This window comes from Miniopterus natalensis, chromosome 1 (assembly GCF_054644295.1).
Source record: "Miniopterus natalensis isolate mMinNat1 chromosome 1, mMinNat1.hap1, whole genome shotgun sequence".
NCBI lineage: Eukaryota > Metazoa > Chordata > Mammalia > Chiroptera > Miniopteridae > Miniopterus > Miniopterus natalensis.
Window position 1 is genome coordinate 37,375,820 of NC_142081.1, and position 19,723 is coordinate 37,395,542.

The 19,723-nt window shown below is 46.1% G+C and overlaps 1 protein-coding gene across 1 annotated transcript in view; it reads left to right on the top strand.

The window, feature by feature from the left end:
- Nucleotides 1-3,360: 3,360 nt before the first annotated feature.
- Nucleotides 3,361-19,723, top strand: part of NIN (ninein) — a 91,448-nt gene continuing 75,085 nt past the window's right edge. The window contains exons 1-2 of the mRNA XM_087820543.1: nt 3,361-3,549; nt 12,276-12,479. Coding sequence (XP_087676669.1) covers nt 12,297-12,479 — 183 coding nt within the window. The 5' untranslated portion in view covers nt 3,361-3,549; nt 12,276-12,296. The remainder of the gene's footprint in view (nt 3,550-12,275; nt 12,480-19,723) is intronic.

Consider the following 19,723-nt stretch of genomic DNA (forward strand, 5'->3'; position numbering starts at 1 on the left):
AAGAACGATTTATTAAAGAAGCAGAGAAGGACCTGGGTGTTATTACAGAGAAATAACTCATACACAAGTGCAACTTTGGGGGCAGGTAGACTCAGTTTGGTTAGAGCTATAGGCTTTCCCTGACCAGAAACAAACAAACAAACAAACAAACAAACAAACCCAACTTTAACTCTGCAGATCCCAGGAAATTTACAAAGCCTAAATTTGCTTTTTCTCTCTCCTTTATAAATTCATTTTTTGCTGTCCTGACTCTAAACTAATCATTACAAAGTTACTTTCAGGAAGAAACAAAGAATTACTTTGTCTTCCCTGAATTACTTTTTAGTTAACTTCTTAGAGCTTTAAATGTCTGAGAAAGACAGTTCAATACTGAAAAATGTAACAGAAAGCCACTCAGTAATGTCATCTACAAATACTTGAAGGATCCTAGGTCCCAGAACAAGGCCCTTTGTAAAGAGAGAGTTTGTACCAGAGGCAGGTAAACTGCAACAGCTAAGAGTGAAATGTGATTTGTAAAGGGTATTAATGCAAAGTAAATGTTTACATTTCATTTTCATTTTTCCTAATATTGTATTTAATGTAGAGTTGGAGCTTGGCTACTATTTCTGCTGTTATTTTCATTTTTGTTTTAACAGAGAGAAAATCTCAAGTGATAGGTTCTAAGGTAAGTCCCTGCTTTCTTCCAGTGACTCAGGTGGACTAAGATTAACCTTTCACCCTGTGCAACCAGAATTGCAGGCACAGTTGTGTCAAATTGTCTACCTTAGTAGAATTGCTCTTGCAAAGCTACACCATGAACTGCTACGCTTCCTCCACTTTTGTAGGAAGGCTGGAGGTTGTTGAATGTAACTTCCAGTTCCTAGCCTCAGCACGAACGCCACACCATTCACTCCTTTCAAGAAAGACTATCTTCTGTTTTTCAGTCATATAACCCTCACCAATTCTGATCTTCCTCCATGGGGAGTGAATGCCAGTTCCAACATCTCTGGCCTCCAAGAGTCACTATGCTTTAAATTAATGAGCAGTTTCATTTTTAAGAATTTTTGCAGGTTAAAAAGGGGTGTTTGGAGAGAAAACCATGGCAGAGATTAGGTAAAACAAGATCCTCTCTTTATTCTTACCTTATCAGACTTTGAGGTGTTTTAGTCCCCAGCAAACATTATTATCTTATACATAAAATGACGCCTATGTAAGTATTCTGGTAACAGGTTAACTATTTGCCTAGCAGTGTGATGGTGTGTTGTACATTATTACTAGTCTGAACAACCACACATAAAGTGCATGAGTGTGGGTGTGCATGCAGAACATGAACCTCCCCTCATTCTCCAGGCACACCGTGTTGAAGGAAGAGAGCTTGGGTTCTGAAATAAGACAGATCTGCTTTATTTTTTTTAACTTTCTCCTTCGGAAAAACTGTACATTCACATTAAGTTGTAAGAAATAACATAGAGATTCCTTATATAACCCTTTCCCCAATGATAACATCTTGCATAACTAGTATCACAACCAGGCAATTGACATTAATACAGTCCTAGGGCCTTATTCAAATATGGCCGGTTTTACATGCACTCATTTGTGTGTGTTCTTCGTTCTCTGAAGTTTTATCATATATGTGATCTGCTTTTGAATCCCAGCTCTGCCAAGTACTAGCTGCGTGATCCTGAGCAAGGTCCTTAACATCTCTACGGCCCAGTTTCCTCAGCTGCAAAATGGGTATAGTAAAGTCTGCCTCCTAAAGGTGGAGCCAGGGTCAGGGAAGATCCTTTCTGTGGCGTTTCCAGCACACTGTATCCCCACACGCTCCCTTCCTTCCTGTCTGTCCCTTGTTCTCTCAGCAGCAGGGGGCTTTCTCCAGTTTCTGGTCGAAATAACCAGACTTGAGGGTTATAATAAATCAGGTGGCTTCTTCAAGGGCAACGCATTTAACCCTGCAGCGCTAGGAGAACCCTGGGTGTCGCCCCACCCACAGCTGCCGCCGCTCTAGGCCTGGTCTTGGGGTCCTGTTTGCATCTGGAGCAGAAGTGTAGGGATGGGGGAGTGAGAAAGGAGAGACTTGGGGGGTGGGGAGATGGGGGGGTGGAGTAGGAGGGAAGAGAGAGGAGGTGGTAAACACCGAGCAATCGTTGACGGGAGAACTACCAACTCCAAGGATTTTCTGTCCTGTGTGGCTAGTGCCCGAGGGTTGGCTGCGCCCGCGGAAGGCTGGATAGGGGGTGCGAGCCTGTGAGAACAGGGGGGCCAGGGCGGAAGCCAGTCTAGATCTGCTCGGAGGGTTGCACTCGCTGGGAAGGGCTCAGAGTCGGCTCTAGAGCCCTTTCGCCTCGGGGACCCTTCTTCCCGGGACGGCCAAGGGTCGCTCGGGGGCTGAAATCCCAGGGCCGTCGGAGGGGCAGAGAGGCACCGAGTCCTGCCTCCAAGTACCACGGGCTGCAGGCGGGGCCTCCCCTCCCCGCGGCCCGGGCGCAGCGGGGGTGCGAGGGCGCGGCTCGGGCAAGGGCGGCGGGCGGCCGGGGGTCGGAGGGGGTGCGCGGGGCGCCGGCCTCCTCCACCTGCTGCCCTCGGGCCCCGGCGTTTCCAAGTTCAAATTTCCGAAGCGAGCGCCCCAGCGTCAGGCGGCGGCGAAGACCGGACCGGGCTCCCACCACTCGAGCAGTCGGGACCTGACGCTTGGTCCCGAGCAAGGTGTGGGGCGGGGGACCCCCCCCCCGGGTCCCGCCGGCGCGGGGCGCCCCTCCCTCCGCTGCCCGCACCGCGCGGGCCGAGGAGGCGGAGCCGCGCCGGGCCCGCGCCGGCCTGGCCCCTCCCCCGCGCCGGCCTGGCCCTGCCCCGCGTCCCGAGCTCCGGGTGGCCGCGGCCGAGCCGGGAGCCGAGCGCGCTGGGCGCGGCCGTCCCGCTGCCGCCGCCGCCGAGTGCGAGCCCCGAGTGCGCCCGCGGCCATGGTCCCCGCGGCGGCCAACGGCGCGTGAGCCCCGGGACGCGGTGAGCGCGGAGCCCGCTTCCGGGACCCCAGCTGCGCGGCCTGGGGGTGCGCGGAGGCCTCGCGGGGCCCCCGCGCCGTCGGTGGGGCCCTGCGCGCCCCCGCGTACCCGGCACCCGGACAGGCGGGGCTCCCCCTTCGGGCCCGGGGCCAGGGTGGAAGGTGTCCGGGCTGCCGGGGCGCCGGAGGCGGCCGCGAGGAGGCGGGTGGCCTGGCTGCCCGCCGGCCCGGACGCTCCCCGGGGAGCAGCGGGGAGGGGGCGGCTGTGGGGGCGGGAGGAGGGGCGGGTCGCGGAGGCGCGGGCTCCGCGGCGGGGCGGGCGGGGGCGGGCGGGACGCGCGCCGCAGCCCCCCGGAGCCGCGCTTTTGTAGAAGCTGGTTCCTTACATATGGAAATGACGGTCGCGGGGGTCCCCATTCTCGTCCGTTTGAAGGACGCCCGCCCAGAACCTCTGCGCCGCCTGCGAAGTATTGTCCCGCTTCTCGCGCCCTAACAAAGCGCCCGCCTTCGCTTTGCAGAGCCCTGGAGGCGGGCGGCCGGCTGTGCGGGCGCCGCGGAGAGGCCGACGGAAGGTAGGCGGGGGCGGGGGCGCGGGCGGCCGGGCGGTGCGGCGGGGTGTCCGAGGGCCCGCGGGCGGCGGGGGGCGGGCGGGTTGGCGGCGCGTCTGCATCGCAGGCTGTCAGGGGCCTGGGCGAGGCGCCCGCCTTCCTGCGGCACCGGGTCGCCGCGCGGTCGGGGCGGGCACCTCCGCCGCCCGCGCGGCCCCGTCCCGCCGCCGCCCCCCGACAGCGGCCACTGTGTGCGGGTCCCGGCGTGGACTTGAGCCCCGGAGGGAGCAGAAGGGGGGGTGGCTCTGTTGCCTTGTGCCACCCAGGCAGGCTTGCGATTGAGAAGCTCGGGAAAAAGAAGCCCGTCTGGGGAAACCCGAGGTGTCCGCCTGCGCTGCCCTGGAAGTGGGGCTTTTCCAAGGCGTGTGGGGTCGGCGCGCACGGAAAGACCTTCCCAGGGCAGTTGCTGCTGAGAGAGGGGGTAGGGCAAAATGACAGGCGTCTGTTGCCTGAAAGCCTTGCTCGCCACACCGGCAGGATCGAGTGTGGCTGTTGCGGGAGAAGCTAACGGGGCTCCCTCCAGGAGCGGGGCTCCTGCAGCCCGCAGACCGGCGCTGACGGAAGCACGGAGCTGCGGAGACGCCGACTGCGGGGGGCTCCCTGGCAAGTTGGAACAGAGAGAGAGACGGGGAGAGGCAGTTCCCTAGCCTGGGCCCTGCGAATCAAAGGGGCTGGAGAGACTGTTCTGCCAGGTCCCCTGTGTCTAGACCACTTAGCTCTCCTGAGGTCTGCCGTCTTCCCTCGCCTGGAACAGATCCCCTCCTGGTGCTGAGAATTCCCCAGAGGGGCTCGCCCTGCACCGCAGCTCCTGAATTAATGAAATGAAAACAGATTGCGTGGTTGTCTTTTGTGACGGAGGTGGTAGGGTTAGAGTCCTGATAATAAAGTCCACTGTGGCCCATGGGCTAGGCTCCTGGGACCTTTTGAAGACTCTCAGTTGGCTCCCTTAGGAATGTTAGAATAAATCTATGTTTACTTGTTTCCTGAGGCTCGACAGTCTGCAAGGAAATGCTTTGTTTTGGAGTCTGTTTCTGTGTCAGCTTCGTTTTATCTTGATCTTCCCTAGTGGCTAGCACCTTGGTGGCTGACCTGGAATATTGGCAGATCTTGCTTGGAGTTGGAGGGGCCGTGAAAACTCCCAGACTGTGTGTAAAAGTGAGGCTAGCGGCCTGGCTGCGGAACCAGTTTCTTGCGGTCTCTTCAGCTGTTGCCAGTGTCTTCGGGAGGTCAAGGGAAGTGCTGAGGAGTTTCCCTGCTGATTTGTTTACGTTCCCCTATTATCTGGTGATTCCTTAGAGGAAAGCATTCTGAGGTGCAGTGTAGATAAAGGGTAGGACTTACGGATATTCCAGATGGGGCGAAAGCAGGAAGAGGCTTTATAGGGGGCAGTGGAAAGGGAGCCATCACAGGCACAGGCTTTGCATTAAAATGTGACGGATCAGTCATTTTAATAGGCACCTGCTCAGAATGGCATGGATGTCTTGCTCTTGTGTTTTGGGTTTTTTTTCCATTGTAGGTATGTGATGACCCCCCCTAATACCAAAAGATATTAACTGTCCAGAGGGGGATGCCTAGCGCTCCAATAAATTCTGAACAATCAATCTTAATTTTGATAGGCAATATTCTCATCGTAAGTTAAATGTTGTTCAAGTAAATTGTTTTAAATGTCACTGCAGATGGCTTTCTAAACTAATGTTTCGCCAATCTCGATGCTTCCTTTTTATGTTGATAATAAAAATACATTTTTATCAGGCTAACATTGATAAAGGGGTGGCAAGTGTAACCAGAGCATTTTTGAGGGATTCAAACAGCCTCAAGTCTTTTTAGGAGGTTTATTTTTATAGATCCTAATTATTCATTAGTAGGCCAATAAATTATGGGATTTGAATTCTGGCTACTGAACTTACATCTGTTGGGCAGGGGTTTGTGGAGAGACTTACTGAACCTTGCAAAAAGATATTTTTATCCTATTTACAAATAAAATATTTTAAAAAGATTATGGGTGTATGCAAGTGAGCAACTTTGTTTAAAATTAGGATGCTTCTGTATTGCAACTTATACTAGCAACTAACCATTTTTTTCCAGCTTTTGGATGGAAAAATTACAAAGTATTTTATGTGCTAATGCTAACTTAAAACACAAAGTTGAGATAACCTATTATTTATAGATGTAAAAAGGGAAGCTCTTCACTTTGACCCCAGGGAACTGTCCTCATAGCTGCAGGCATTATACATTAATTTGAGTTAATATGGCTCAAAAAGTGAAAGTTGTTGTAAGCAGTCTCTTTTAAGAAAGTGATGAACAGTCAGCAGTTTTTTGCTTTTGTGGTTTTACTTAGTAGCTGATTATAGGTTATTGAATCCACAGTGTGCTAGGCTAATGATTTTATTCCTCCAGCTATCCCGAGTTAACAACTTGAATGGGTAAGCCACCTAGCTGTTAGGTTTAATAAAAGCTTGGCTTTGCTGCATCATTCAGGATAGGAAAATACAAAGTTTATTTATGTTTTAGAATAAATACTAGTAGGATACCCTTAGTTAAATTAAACTTTGTAGTGTAGTTAGCAAAGATTCTTATTCTTTCAAATTTAATGTGACTTTTTTTCCTGTGTGGTAGCATTTAAGCTTTTGTTTTATATTTTTATACCGTGATTTTATTCTTGGTGATCCTCTTGTGCTTTTGGTACCCAGCTAGAAATGAGGTGCTATCTGAGCAGAGAGGAGACTATCACAGTAATCAGTTTGAGCCACAGTAGTTTGGGGCAGAAATATTCTATATAGATATGTAAATGGGGACAATTGCTTTTTGTATTAAGCTTTTGCTAAACTTAAATTTATTCTTATCCTTATTTAATTTTATACTGAAATTTGTCCAAAATGGCAAGACCGGAAATCTTTGCAGCAAATTAAAGTGCAGAAAAGAGAGAAGAAAAAGAAACATTTTAATATGATCATTGGCATTATGAGGCTCTGACTTGCCAAATGGTGAAAGCTTGTTTATCACTTTAGTTGTAAAGTACCTAAATTAGTCACTTGGTGGTCACTGCCTGGTCTGCAGACCCCCAACAGCTATGTCTGAACACAGACCCCAAAGCATCTATTATAATACCCAGCGAAAGCAGCTGAGCCAAGAGGGACATACAGGCATTCCTCATAGCTGTTCAGCTGCTGGACCATCTGGAGGGGAAATAAAAGGCCTGGGCGAGGGGCTCTGGCATTGTGCTCATTTATTATTTGGTCTTCCCTTGCCAGGCTTTGTCCCCCTTTCACTCCCTCTGGCCCAGAACAGACGTCTCCTTTGGCCAGGGTGCCATTCTTACAAGCTCCTTTCTATGTCTTGGATGCTGGAAAGTTCATAAGTTCACATATCCACTTCATGCTGGCCTTGTGTTGGGGGACTTCATCATTCCAGCTGCACCTCCACCTAGATCCCTTCCAGCCCCAGTTGGCACTGTGATTTCACCAGCCAGGGTTGCCGAGTGGAGCACAATGACACCGCTCTGTAATGGACATCCCTGTCAGGGTCTGTGCATTTGGCAGACTTGTTTTGAATTATTTGGAAGGAAAATGCTCCAAATAGTTCTCATTATGGGTGGCTACTGGGTGATAAATGCTTTGATGAATGGCTCTGTGCATCTGCCTCTTATTTAACTGTCTCCAGTTAGAATTCCCAAATATTGCCCACACTGGCCCTTTTATTCCAGAGGAGTCATAAAGGCTTCTGACAATTTGATTGGGAAGGTGGATGGTTGAAGAGAGGCCCAGGTTTGTGGCAGGCTTTATAAAACTGGAATTGTTCTTGGCTATTTGAAGAAAGATTTATGACTCCAAACCCAACTTTCTTTATCTCTGAGTAAGATTCCTGTCATTGGTGGCCATCCATTAGCCTTTGACTCTGAAAAGCACTGAATTGCACAGATTAGACATATTTAAGTGTTTGGGGGAATTAATTTAACAACGATCAGTTCCTACACTTTGCCCATTATTGAAGATATGGGATTCTTCATGATCACTTTTACATATAAATGTATTTTTTTATGCCCTGAATCCCAAAGCTGCTTTAGTAGAAAGAGATTGCTTATGCTATGTATCCCTAATGCCTTGGAGGCTATAATTATTCAATAAGTGGACCAAGGGTGGGAGGGAGGAAGGAGCCCCACCCTCCCCACTCCAACCTGGGGGAGTCCGCGGCCGTCAGGTGTTCCATGGTGGTTCCTAGTACCTGGTACTGTTCTGCTGCTTAACACGTGAAGGTGGAGATAAGTGATTTGCCAATGGTATCATTTCAGTGGTCCCCCTCGTGTATGTGTAGGACTGAGAGCCAGTGGAGTTAGAGTCAGACCAGGTCCCCAGCCTCGGCTCCACCCCACGTTAGTGCTGTATGCTTGGAAAAGTTGTGTGCTGTTGCGAACCCCCAGTGTCTGCATCTTAAATGGGAGTATGATACCTAAAGTATTAGGATGATTAAATGAGATCACATAGGTAGAATACTCTGCGTAGGCCAGACTTACAGTAGTAAATGCTTGGAAACTTAAAAAATTGTTTCTTCTGAACTCCCAACTATATTTCAGCCATTCTGTTTTTGTTTCACATTAAATTGGTCCAACAGTCTGCCTTTAAAGATTGAGGAAACGTTGAACTTTATCTACTGCCATCACCATTTAGTAATGTAACACGTCAATATACATCAGACGTACCCTGCCCATTCTTGCTCTCTGGATTCTGGCATCCCACAGCTCCTGTCCTGTGTCATTAAAGGCAGATCTGTGGCTGATTGACTTGTGTAAGTTACCTCTCTTCAGTTTATTCTTTGTAAGTCACAGGTATTTTCTTGGTGGTTTTCTCAATTCCTCTCTTCACAGCTTTCTGTGGGATTCGCTACTCTCAATTGCTTACCATATTTAACCCTCAGGACAACCCTTCCAGATGGGTATTATTCTTCCTGTTCTATAAATGAGGGGACCAGGGAAGGTGTGTTTTTTTTAAATTGATTTTGAGAGAGAGAGAGGAAGGAAGAGGGATAGAGAAAAACAGCGCTGAGAAGCATCATCGATTGGCTGCCTCGGGCACGCCCCCTACTGGGGATCAAGCCCGAAACTTGGGCATGTGCCTGGACCGGCAATCAAACCCGTGACCTCTTGGTTCATGAGGCATGTGCCTGGACCGGCAATCGAACCCGTGACCTCTTGGTTCATGAGTCGATGCTCAACCACTGAGCAGTACCGACCAGGTGAGGGAAGGTGTTCTAGTACAGACTGTCCTCCAGAGCTACATCCCATAACAAACGCAGCTGAAGTGTGCGAATCCCATTGGCTCACTTACTAACTCCTTGAACCAGACTTCAGACAGCTCTGCATGGTCCAGTTTGGCAGTGAACGCTGGCTTTCTGCTTCTGTTTGGTTATGTCTAGGACTGAAAATGCCTTTGAAAAAGAGTTGGAGTGGGAGGGGAGTACAGGTGTGTTTGTGGACGAAATAGGCATTTCAGACTCTTCATATGCTCATTTCTGTAGCGCTCATTCAGATTAAGTTTTCATTCAAGAAGTCTCCATGTACCCAATCAGCCCACGTTTACTGTGCCCTGATGTGGAAAACACACTGTACTGTGCATTTGGAGGAAGCTGTAAAAGAAAAAGAAGTTGTGGACCCTGCCCTTAAAGAAATTTCTGGCAAATGGGGAGAAAAAAATTCTTGCCCATGAAATTACTGATGAACATTTGGGGAATAATATCAACCAGTAAAAACGCATTCTGTGCCAGACAAGTACTGACAATTTGTCACCATATGTAACATAGTTTGGATGTTTCCTTACATATGATCATTTGTTCTGCAGGGGTAGGGCTGTTTCCCCGCTTTAGTCAAAAGAATGTTTTCCTAAGCATAGTGTCTTGGGAAGGAGAGAGAAAAAATATAGAGATTAAAAAAAAGGAAAGCTACTGAAAAATGAAAAGTTTTAAAATCCAGTGACTTCCCAAAGAACAGGGCAAGATAGTTTATCAAATTCAAAGCCATGGGTAAGATCAAGGTTTTTCAGTACATTGTGAGTTTTATGGCCTTCTTTCATTGGTTTAGATCGACAAATCCTCAACCCCTCCCCCCTTTTTAATGTTTTTATTGATTTCAGAGATAGGAAGGGAGACAGAGATAGAAACATTGATTAGAGAGAAACATTGATCGGCTGCCTCCTGCATGCCCCCTACTGGGGGTCCAGCCCAAAACCTGGGCATGTGTCCTGACTGGGAATTGAACCAGTGACCTTCTGGTTCATAGGACGATGCTCAGCCAACTGGGCCACGCTGACTGGGCAAAATCCTCAACCCTTAAATATAGTTCTTAAAAGGGGAAGTGTTAGAATTCTCTCACTTTGGGGTTTTTTTAATATGTAAAATCAAACAAAAGCAGAATAGTCTGGCTTTTATGAAGCTGGTCAGATTATAGCCCATGGGACAGGTAAACTGAGAGTGAGTCTGAGCTCTATGGCAACCCTAAAAATCCCAGAGCACCTTGGGGATTCTCAGCAGATTTTAGCTGACAAGTAACTGGCAGACTCTAAGTGAATCTCATTAGCCAAGCCTTGGCCTCTTCTAAATTCCTAACTTTGGTGGCTTTGCTTAGCACCTTGGTGTTTCTTTTCTGTTGCTCTGATGTTTATATAGCACCCTCAACTTATTTTGAAAACATTTACATAGTGATTACTTAGTCCAACAGACCAGCTCTGGGAAGATAGCCAGAGCCAGCAGTACCTTAGTAATAGAAAAACTGATAATTAGGAGGAGAGACCTTCTGATACCAGGAGTCTGGACCAGAATGGTGCCACTGCTTGTTAATGAGTGGCCCCTATAAAAATTGAGTTACATGGCAGAGCTGGATGGAATCCATCTTCTGAGTCCACCTGGTTCAGCTGAAACCCTTGGGAAGATCGTGGCTCTCTTTTACCTCGTCATGTTCTGAACAGTTGTCTGTGGAAAGAAAGCCACACAACCTAGAGCATCCCTGATTTGTATGGAAGGCTCTCTTATTTTCAGTGCTGGCCGTGTTCAACACGTGTCCCATGTTGTAATGACCTGCTCCATGGAACATCACCTCTAGTCAGAGTTTTCTGACCCAGGGCTCGGTTTACTTAAAGGTGCTGCTTTTCAAAGTAGAATGGTGTTTGCAGGAGCTGGGGGAGGGGAATGGAGGAGCTGCTGTGTTGTGGGTGTAGAACTTGTCATGCAAGATGAAAAAGATCTAGAGACCTGCTATACAACAATGTGCATATAGTGACTAATACTGCACATTTAATTTTTTATTAGGGTGGATTTCACGTTATATGGTTTTTATCACAGTAAAAAATTATATTGGCAAGATAAATAAAATTTTTATAAAAGGTGCTGCTTTTTACAGTCAAGGGCTGGTTCTGAGAGCCTTGTTTCAGAAAGCTGAGGTTGCTGTCTCAAGGGTATATGTCATGCTTGGCTTCCATTGCATCATGGTTGAAGGTACCTCCAGATACGCAGGTGGCAGACTTTGATTGGAAGTCCTAACACATTAGAAATGAATTGTTGTGCAAGCCAGTCTGTCAAACTCAAGGCTGAGAGCATTCTCTATCAGCTCTCATAAAAAAATGGATTTCATTCTTCACATATGGTATACCCAGTACTTTACGGTGTATATTTTTAGTAAAAATGATTGTGAGAGTTATTGATACTCCATGTTATTATCCAAAATGGAAAAACAGAAGGTCTGGGATTTGGGTGGATCAGAGAGGTGGAAGGCAGAGTAACCAGGTGAACAGAGGTGCGATGGCCTAGATGCTAGAGGTCCCCTGAGACTCTGTATGATTTGTATGATCTGTGGCTCCTTGGAACCTCACTGTCTGAAAGGTTGGAGTATTGTTTTCTCCTTTCTCTAGGCAACTAAGCATTACCTAACCCTCCCTGGGACTAAAGCCAGCTTCAGGGAATACTCTTCCTGTCACACCTCATGTAATTGCACCATTGGTTAATTGAGTTGCTTTTTGAGGAACTTGTGGAAAAGGCATTTGGTGCCTTGTAAACAGAGAGGTGGTTTTGTATCAGACGTATTCATCCAGTGCCTCCTGCTGCGACGCTCTGGTCTAACTACAAAGGGCGTATCCAGGCTGCGGAAGAAGCAGCTCACCCGAGCCAGCAGCTTGCAACATCTGGGCAGGTTGGCTGGAGCTCATGGACTTGCACGGAAGCTCTGGCCCTGTGGTCTGTTGGCACTAACAGCTACTTTATTTGAAAGTAACAATTACTTTATTTGGCTGCCAGAAGTGGTCTTTCACTGTAAATCCTGGGCCAGATGAGCTGATAAAAGAATCACTCTTAGTCTTGAGTTTGACAGACTGGCTGGCCGCCTGAGGGGGTGCCTTTCTGCCTACAAGACTTCCTCATTCTGGTCATGTTAGCCTTTGGTGACCCACCCGACCTTGTGGGTGACCTGACCTTGTGGGTGTGCCCCGTGCAAGTGTAGGGGGCAGGTCACTGGCTAGGGCTGGGTCCTGGAGAGACCGGTGGTCTTGCTGGTGAGTGTGCAGCGTTACCTCTCCTGCTGGCCCTGCCCAAGGTCCTGATCCACCGGCACAAGGGGGCCAGGGCATGCAGATGGTAGGACTAGTATGCCGAGGGGTGGCAGTGGCAGGATTCCAGAGGCTGCCACAACCTGTCCTTGTCTCTGTCCTGCACAGGTGAGCGCTGTGGGCTATGGGATGGATGAGGTGGAGCAGAACCAGCATGAGGCCCGACTCAAGGAGCTGTTTGACAGTTTTGACACGACGGGCACTGGGTCCCTGGGACAGGAGGAACTCACCGACCTTTGCCACATGCTGAGCTTGGAGGAGGTGGCCCCGGTGCTGCAGGAGACGCTGCTTCAGGACAACCTCTTGGGCAGGGTAAGGCCTGGGGAAGAGCATGACAGTGGGAAGTGGGTGCGGTTTCTGTCGGGGCCTTGGGGGCGGGGCAAACCACGCCTGTTGCAACTTATTTCTAACATCCTGGCCGTGTGTGGCCTCAGCTCTTAACCTGAGAAACAGATGAAATGTAGTGGGTGTGATGCACAGTGCAGCTTGCTCAGGAGACGAGGCCTGCTGTAATCTGCGCCCTGGGAAGATGTGCTTTGAGATCTTAGCTAAAGAGAGGAAAGGAGGTAACGAGAGGATGGTCTCCAACTTTTTTCTTAAAATGATCCTTTGTGGATCATTTGATGGACTCCATTTTCGTCACTGAGGCGGCAGGTAACAGATTTCCAGGGACAAGAAGGGAAGTGCAGCAAGGAAACTGCCATTCACGGGAAAAGCAGATTGCGGTTATGACTTCACTCCCCATAAAGCGATTTCTTCTGTGGATTGCTTCTGGGGTGAAGTATTAATTAAACTTTTACCCAGGAAATAAGGCAGGAGAGTAAGTAAATACAGTGCAGGCTCATTTAAAACCCAGCACGACTCACTTCCAGCAGGGACGTGTGCGCGCTGATGTTAACTTCTGTGTTCGATGACAAATAGTCACGTTCTCCCCATAGATCCGGTCCCGGAGATGAGTGCGAGGTTTCCTCTTTTCCCTCTTGCCCTTAGTGGGAAGGACGTTTGATCCGTCACAACGGGATATTGCCTTCCATGCTCATAAATATAATTAAGGGCATCATTGTATGGCTTTGGGGTGAGCCTTGCTGTTAATTTTTTGAATGGATGAGAGGAGCAAATGGGCAGTACTTTCTGAGCTCTGTGGCTGGCACTGCCTCACTTTTAGACAGTGTTTCTATCGTGGGGTGCGAACTGAGGAAGCAGTCAGGAAGCTTTGCTTCGTTTAGCTTTCGTTGCCTCTGAGCGGACAGGTTGGGCAAGTGACCTCAGATACCGAGTGATGTATGGGCTCTCTGATGTGAGACAGGCGGGAGTAGCGACCACCCTGACGTTAATGCACAAAGGATGATATTCTCAGGGGGTCGGCACCACAAATGTGGGGTTTAACAGGGCTCACCCTTGAAGGAAAAAATAAGTTTTTGCAAAACTAGGATCATTCTTCGCCACTTTGGAGGAGTTAGCTACTTGTGAATACATGTGGTCCCCCCAGAATGCTAAAAATTTTGCTTTGCAAACAGAAACGGGGGTTTGAGGATTAAACGGGGGTTTGATGCATTTCTCATCATGTAACACGCTCAGGTGTTTTTTAGTTCTGCCTCGATCCCAGACACCCTGGGGAGCCCGAAGAGTAGCTTTTCCCACTGCGGTCCTTGGAGATCTCAGGCTCTTTGGTGTCTAAGGAATGGTATGAAAAGAGTGGGTCTCACTTACCACTTGTGAAAGCCCGAGAAGACATAATAGAACGTAAGGTTTCCTTGAGAGCTCCTGCTGGAGTCGGTGTAAATGTGGGAGCCCCTGCCGCGAACAGATCACACCTCAGCAGCAGGTTGGCGGTTTGCTCTCCAGATGTCGCACATCTTCGCCCTCAGTTGGCAAAACTGAAACAGGGGAGCAGCTATCGATTGATTTGTTAACGACCTGACATCACCCCCCTGCTTTCTGTGTCTGCTGTTTGCCTGTGAATAAGGAATACCTAAGTGGCCTGTAGCGTGATATTTACTTAGTGAGCCCGTGATAAAAGTTAAATAGATGTCTGCATATTGATTCCATGTGGGAGTCCCTGCTGATTATCTTGAGAGCAGGGTTGGCATGAATTAATGCACTACTGTTAAATTTGCATTTTTTATGAAATTGAATTATTTTCCTCAGATGATCACATAAACTTCGCCATATGTTGTTAGGACACTCTATATGGTCTGTCATTTTACATTATAGGGAAAAAAATTCCATAGAAGTCACAGAAGCAATCCATGTGCTAGCACCTTCTTGGTATATTGAGTAGTCCTAAGTTGTAAAATTATATGTTTTTAATGCCAGTCATCTTCTTCTCTTCAGATATTATTTATAGAGACCTTATCAGGGTTAGGAGTTTGGCTTAATAAAACAGGAGAAAGAGATTGTAGCATGACAAATCTAAATCTGTTCGTCTATTAATTAATTCAACTGATGTGTGTTGTGTTGTATGCTTCCTGCATGTCAGGCATTCTGATAGTCTTATGGGTGCAACTTACAGTTATGGTGAACTACAGTTTTCCATTAAATTGGCATTTGGATACATTAGTACCTATCAGCTTCCTGGTTTTAATTTTATCTTTTAAACCTTAGCAAATACAGTTTTTAAATAAAATAAAACTTGTAAGTTTACCTTTATTGGAATGGGCCTCAATCATTTTTCCTTGAAAATAAATCAGATGAAAGGTACTGCCCTTTCCCAACTAAGAGCATGAATATTGTCTATTTTTTTATTTTAAAATCTATCTTGAATAACTTTGTTCTTTTTTCCTTAAAGCCTCATGTTTCTTTTGACAGTTGTTAAGGAAAGTAACTTAAATCGACTTGCCATTTTCATGCATTTACTAATGGACCATTTACCCCCAAATTAGGCTTCAGTTCACCTGTCCAATCTTGATTTATGGCTTGAAGCCCTGTCCCTCCACCCCCTGCACAGTGGTTATACAGGGTGGGGCAAGAGTAGGTTTACAGTTGTGAGTGCACAAAACACAGTTTATTCTTTATTATTATTTATTAATTATTTTCTGTAAGAACAACTGTAAACCTACTTTTGCTTCACCCGGTACGTAAGTGTTTGAAATGCCTAAAGATTGTGAATCACCAGTTTGAAGCGAAAGAGGGCATTGCTGGTAGGCGTTTGCTACTATTTATCAGAAGAGTCCCATTCATATCTTTGTCAAGGGACTCAAGACACCAGAGAATTTATAGTCCGGTCACATAATGTACCTGGCGATACTGGGAGCAAATACTACAAACATTTGAAAAAGGGAACCACATTAGCTCTTTTATTGAACTAAGTTTTCATCTAAGCATTTGATACCCATTGTAGGTGCTTCCTGGTTTTGTGTCTTTTGAATGAAGTGTTCCCATATGCCTCTCTCTCTTTTATTAGAAACCTGGACATAAATATGATAATTTACCTTGGTTTTATTGAAGCCTTTAATTGTATCCTGTTTTTAAAAATGCATGTTCCTTTTATTATGGAATATACCAACTTTGAGACTAAACAGCCCCCTTTGGTTTTGATGAGTTTCCTTGCTGTATTATTTAATATGAATCTGGCTGCTGAAGGGCCCCATGCCCTTTGCACCTTCTAGAATCTGGACAAGCTGCCTGGAAGCAGAACTCATCATTGTTTCCAAAGAGCTCCATAGGTATGTAGACTTCGGTCATCAAAGGCACTTTGAAATATTTTAGTATTAAAACTTGATAGTTGTACAAATATATAGTTTTTCTCAGCTTTCCCACCATTTATTTTAAAGTGCTTAGAGTTCTTTTAAAAATGTCAAGGTTAATTTCACATGGAGGATTGCTTTTTTGTTGTTTCCATTTCATTAAAAGCTTTTAAAGGTTTTTTTCCTCTTATACACATTTTAATCATTTGAAAAGTTAGTCAGACATACAGAAGTACTTCCTAATTTTTAGAGAGAGAGAAACAAACATGGATTTGTTATTCTACTTATTTATGCATTTATTGGTTGCTTCTTGTGTGTGCCTGACCAGAGATTGAACCTGCAACCTCAGCGTATCTGGATGACACTAACCAACTGAGTTACCAGGCCAGGGCCCAGAAGTACTTTCTGGTGGTGATCGTTTGGACTTGTTCTCTGTGTGCAAAATTACGCTTGATCATCAAATAGTGTCTATTTATCGCTACCTCGTGTTCATGCTCCTGTTTCATATTATTGATCTGAGGCTTTTTTGAATGCATTGGAAGGAATGGCAGAAACATTTCTCATTGCACCTCTTAAATGTCTGTACCTTTGCCGAATCTCGCTGTTTAACCGACATAGAGTAACCTGAAATGGTGAAGGACATTTTCTGATTCCTAAGTTGACCTTGTGACTCTGGGTATCTCTCCATCACTCCCTTCCTTTACAACAGTCTCATCTGGGGTTGAATTAAACTCCTAAGAGCCTGTGGTTCCCATTTATAGACAAGAAGCCATTCTGAGTCAGAGGCTACAAGACTAGTTTCCATTCTGTATGAGCACTTTCTTGTCAAATTCATTGCAAAACTAACATTGGTTTTGCAATACAGTGAGCCTTGAGCCTCTCAGAGGTATTTAGTTTGACAGAAGCAAGGGCGTAGGGGAGAGCTGTTGGGAGGCCTTGTGCTCTCAGCAAGAATTGGGAACAAGCACCAAAAAGCTTTTCTCTTCTACCTACTTTATTCAGTCATGATCATCTCTTTCGCCAGAGAAAGTATGGTCAGGAATGCTCACTAAATTCCCACAATATCTCACTGATACTTTTATGAGTAACATCTTGTCTGGATGAGGGGACTTAAAGTTCTTCAGTGTCCATCACAGATTTTTAGACTTAAATGTTCATCTATATGACAGAGAAACCTGGAATCCAGAACTTGGAAAAGTACAGTGACATATGCAAGGTCAAGCAGCTTACTTGAAGCAGCATCAGAATGGAAACCCAGATTTCCTAGTCCCTGAGTGTGACTGCCTCTCCATAGCCTCCTCAGACTCCAAATACACAAAAATGAGTCTCATTCTCTGTCCCCCTTCAACCCACCCCCACCCCCACATCAAGACAGTATACTGTGGGGGCACAGTCTTTAAAAGTCAGATCTGGATTCATATACTGACTCTTGCCAAATTGCAGCCATATGGGCATATTATCTTAAATACTCTGAGGCTCAGTTTATTTTTCTGTAAAATGGGAAAAATAATACCCTCCTCATAAGATTATAATGAGGGTTGACTTAGATTGTGCATTTCAAAGAGCCAGGCACACAGTTAACTATTATGCTCTGTATCTTCTTTCTTCTCTCCTAGAATGGGTCTTTGGGAAATAATGAGTTTCCAGCAATGACTTTCAGAGAAATTTTAGAGTGGATTTCCCAGAAACTCTCGTGGTGGTGGTTTCATCTATTTCCACCAGAGGCAGGGCTCTTTGGCTCAGTCTTGGAGCACAACTTCACACAGTTGCTTTAGGTTTTTAAAACTTGCCTCTTCAAAGGCCTTTGCCTCTCTCCACATTGTCTGTAGTAAATGACACTAAGCTACAATAACTCAAATGCTTTGCTTAGACTCTAACGTTTTATAACTATGTCTTTCATTATGAAACTACATCTCTTTGTTCTTCTGTGTTAGCTCTCTTTGCATAACGCCGGAAACATCATTTTCCCCTAGGAGTCTGTATTTCTATACCCATTTCAACTAACACTGTTTTGAGTGTTGTCTCATCGACTTCCCTTTGTGTACTGGATACAAGCCTCCTTAGTGTGAAGATAGTCACGTGGGCCTTTGTCTTGTTTCATGAGCTCGCTTTGTTGAACGCTGGCTCAAGCCCTCTCCTCTTGGGTCTGTTTGAAGTGCTGCCTGCACACATATGGAAACTGTATGCACTTGATCTACCAAGATTGCACGAGATGATTTTATGCAATGTTAGGTTCCTTATTTTACTTCCTGTTGCAGTTTTTCTTTTGTGGTTTAAAAATAGCATTTGTCTCTTGCGTGGTGCTTAAATTATTTTTTTCAGAGAGGCAAATTGTGTTTCTAAAAAAGCATTCATAGGAAATTCGGAGAGCAAAAGTGATGAGGTAAATTTCTATTAAGCGGTGGTGACACATGACAGAAAATATCAGACTTGACTGGTCTTCCTGTTAATTTAGTTTAAATGTCATGTGTGTTTTCAGTCAGTCACGTAATTTTTGCATTGCTGCAAACTGCCCTTTGAGGCACACAAGATAGAGGAATGCTTGTAAAATGAATGGCAGCAATTATTATTCAAATGTGGAGGTGCCAGTGGGTGAGCTGGGTGTGCACAGCTCCGAAGCTTGTTACCGCATGAGATTTAATTGCATTGTATATTTGTGGTAATTTCTGAATTTTAACGTAATACAATAGTAAAACTCCCTTGGAGGAGGAAAAAAATGGTACTTAAAAATTCCAGGTACTGAACTTAGCGAGCCTGCTGATGCAGGATTCTTTGCAATCGAGGGCATTTATTAACATTTTGGTTCTGGGTTGTGCCCTAAGGGGCTTTTCTGCCACATCAGTATTCATGAGCATTGATGGAAAATAGCACTCACCTGCCTCCATTAGAGAACTATCTTCTTGAAAGATACGGAATTTACTTCTGTCTGAAGTGGAGGGTCCAGTGTCTATATATCCTTGCAAGAAGGCAAATAAAGATCAATTTAAGAATTAAAAGCTGTTCCAATATTTTTTAATTGAGGTAATATTGGTTAATAATATTATATAAGTTTCAGGTGTACAGCATTATAATTCACTGTTTGTATACACTGAAACATGCTCACCACCAAAAGTCCAGTTTCTATCTGTTAGTATATAATTGACCCCCTTTACCAATCCTCCCGCCCTCCCCCACTCCAGTGGTTTTGATCCGTTTGCCAGGTCTTTTGTTTTTGCATTTTTAGATATATATATTTTTTTTTTTTTGGTAGGGGAAGAAGGGGTCACTTGGATAGACATGGTTGGGTTATGAAGCACTCCTGAGTTAATAATCATGTATAGTGTTTTATAGACCCTTTTCTAAAATGTGGCGGGTTTAATATATTATAAGTTCATTTTAGAAAACTTTAAGCTGTGCCTGTGAATATCTTAGAGAAGTCAGATGTCACCAAATGTCCCGTTTTCCTCCCTGCTGGCCAACTAGGATGTGCCCATCTGTCAGAGGCCCCTACCAGCTTGTTTTTGTCTCAGAACACTTACCAGATTCTACCTTGTAGTTACTAATAAACTTTCTTCTGTTCTTCCCCTGCCCATCCTCCCACACTGAAGAATCTAGAGTGTAGCTGAGAAACTCCTTGAGGGCAGAGGTTATGTATCTCTTGATCTTGCTTCCTCTGGAGCCCCAGTGGACTGCTTCATACTTACAGGCTTTGTGAAAAGTTGAGGGTTTGACTTGGAGCAGCAGAGGGATTTCCTGAGAGGTTAGACCAGGGGTGGATCAGCCTGGGGCAGGTGAATTGCTGCACTTTAATGTGTCCAGTTAGAAGGCCTGGGTTCTCCAAATAGCTCCTTCACCTGAAGATGTGTGGCCTTGGGCAAGGCATGGGCCTTC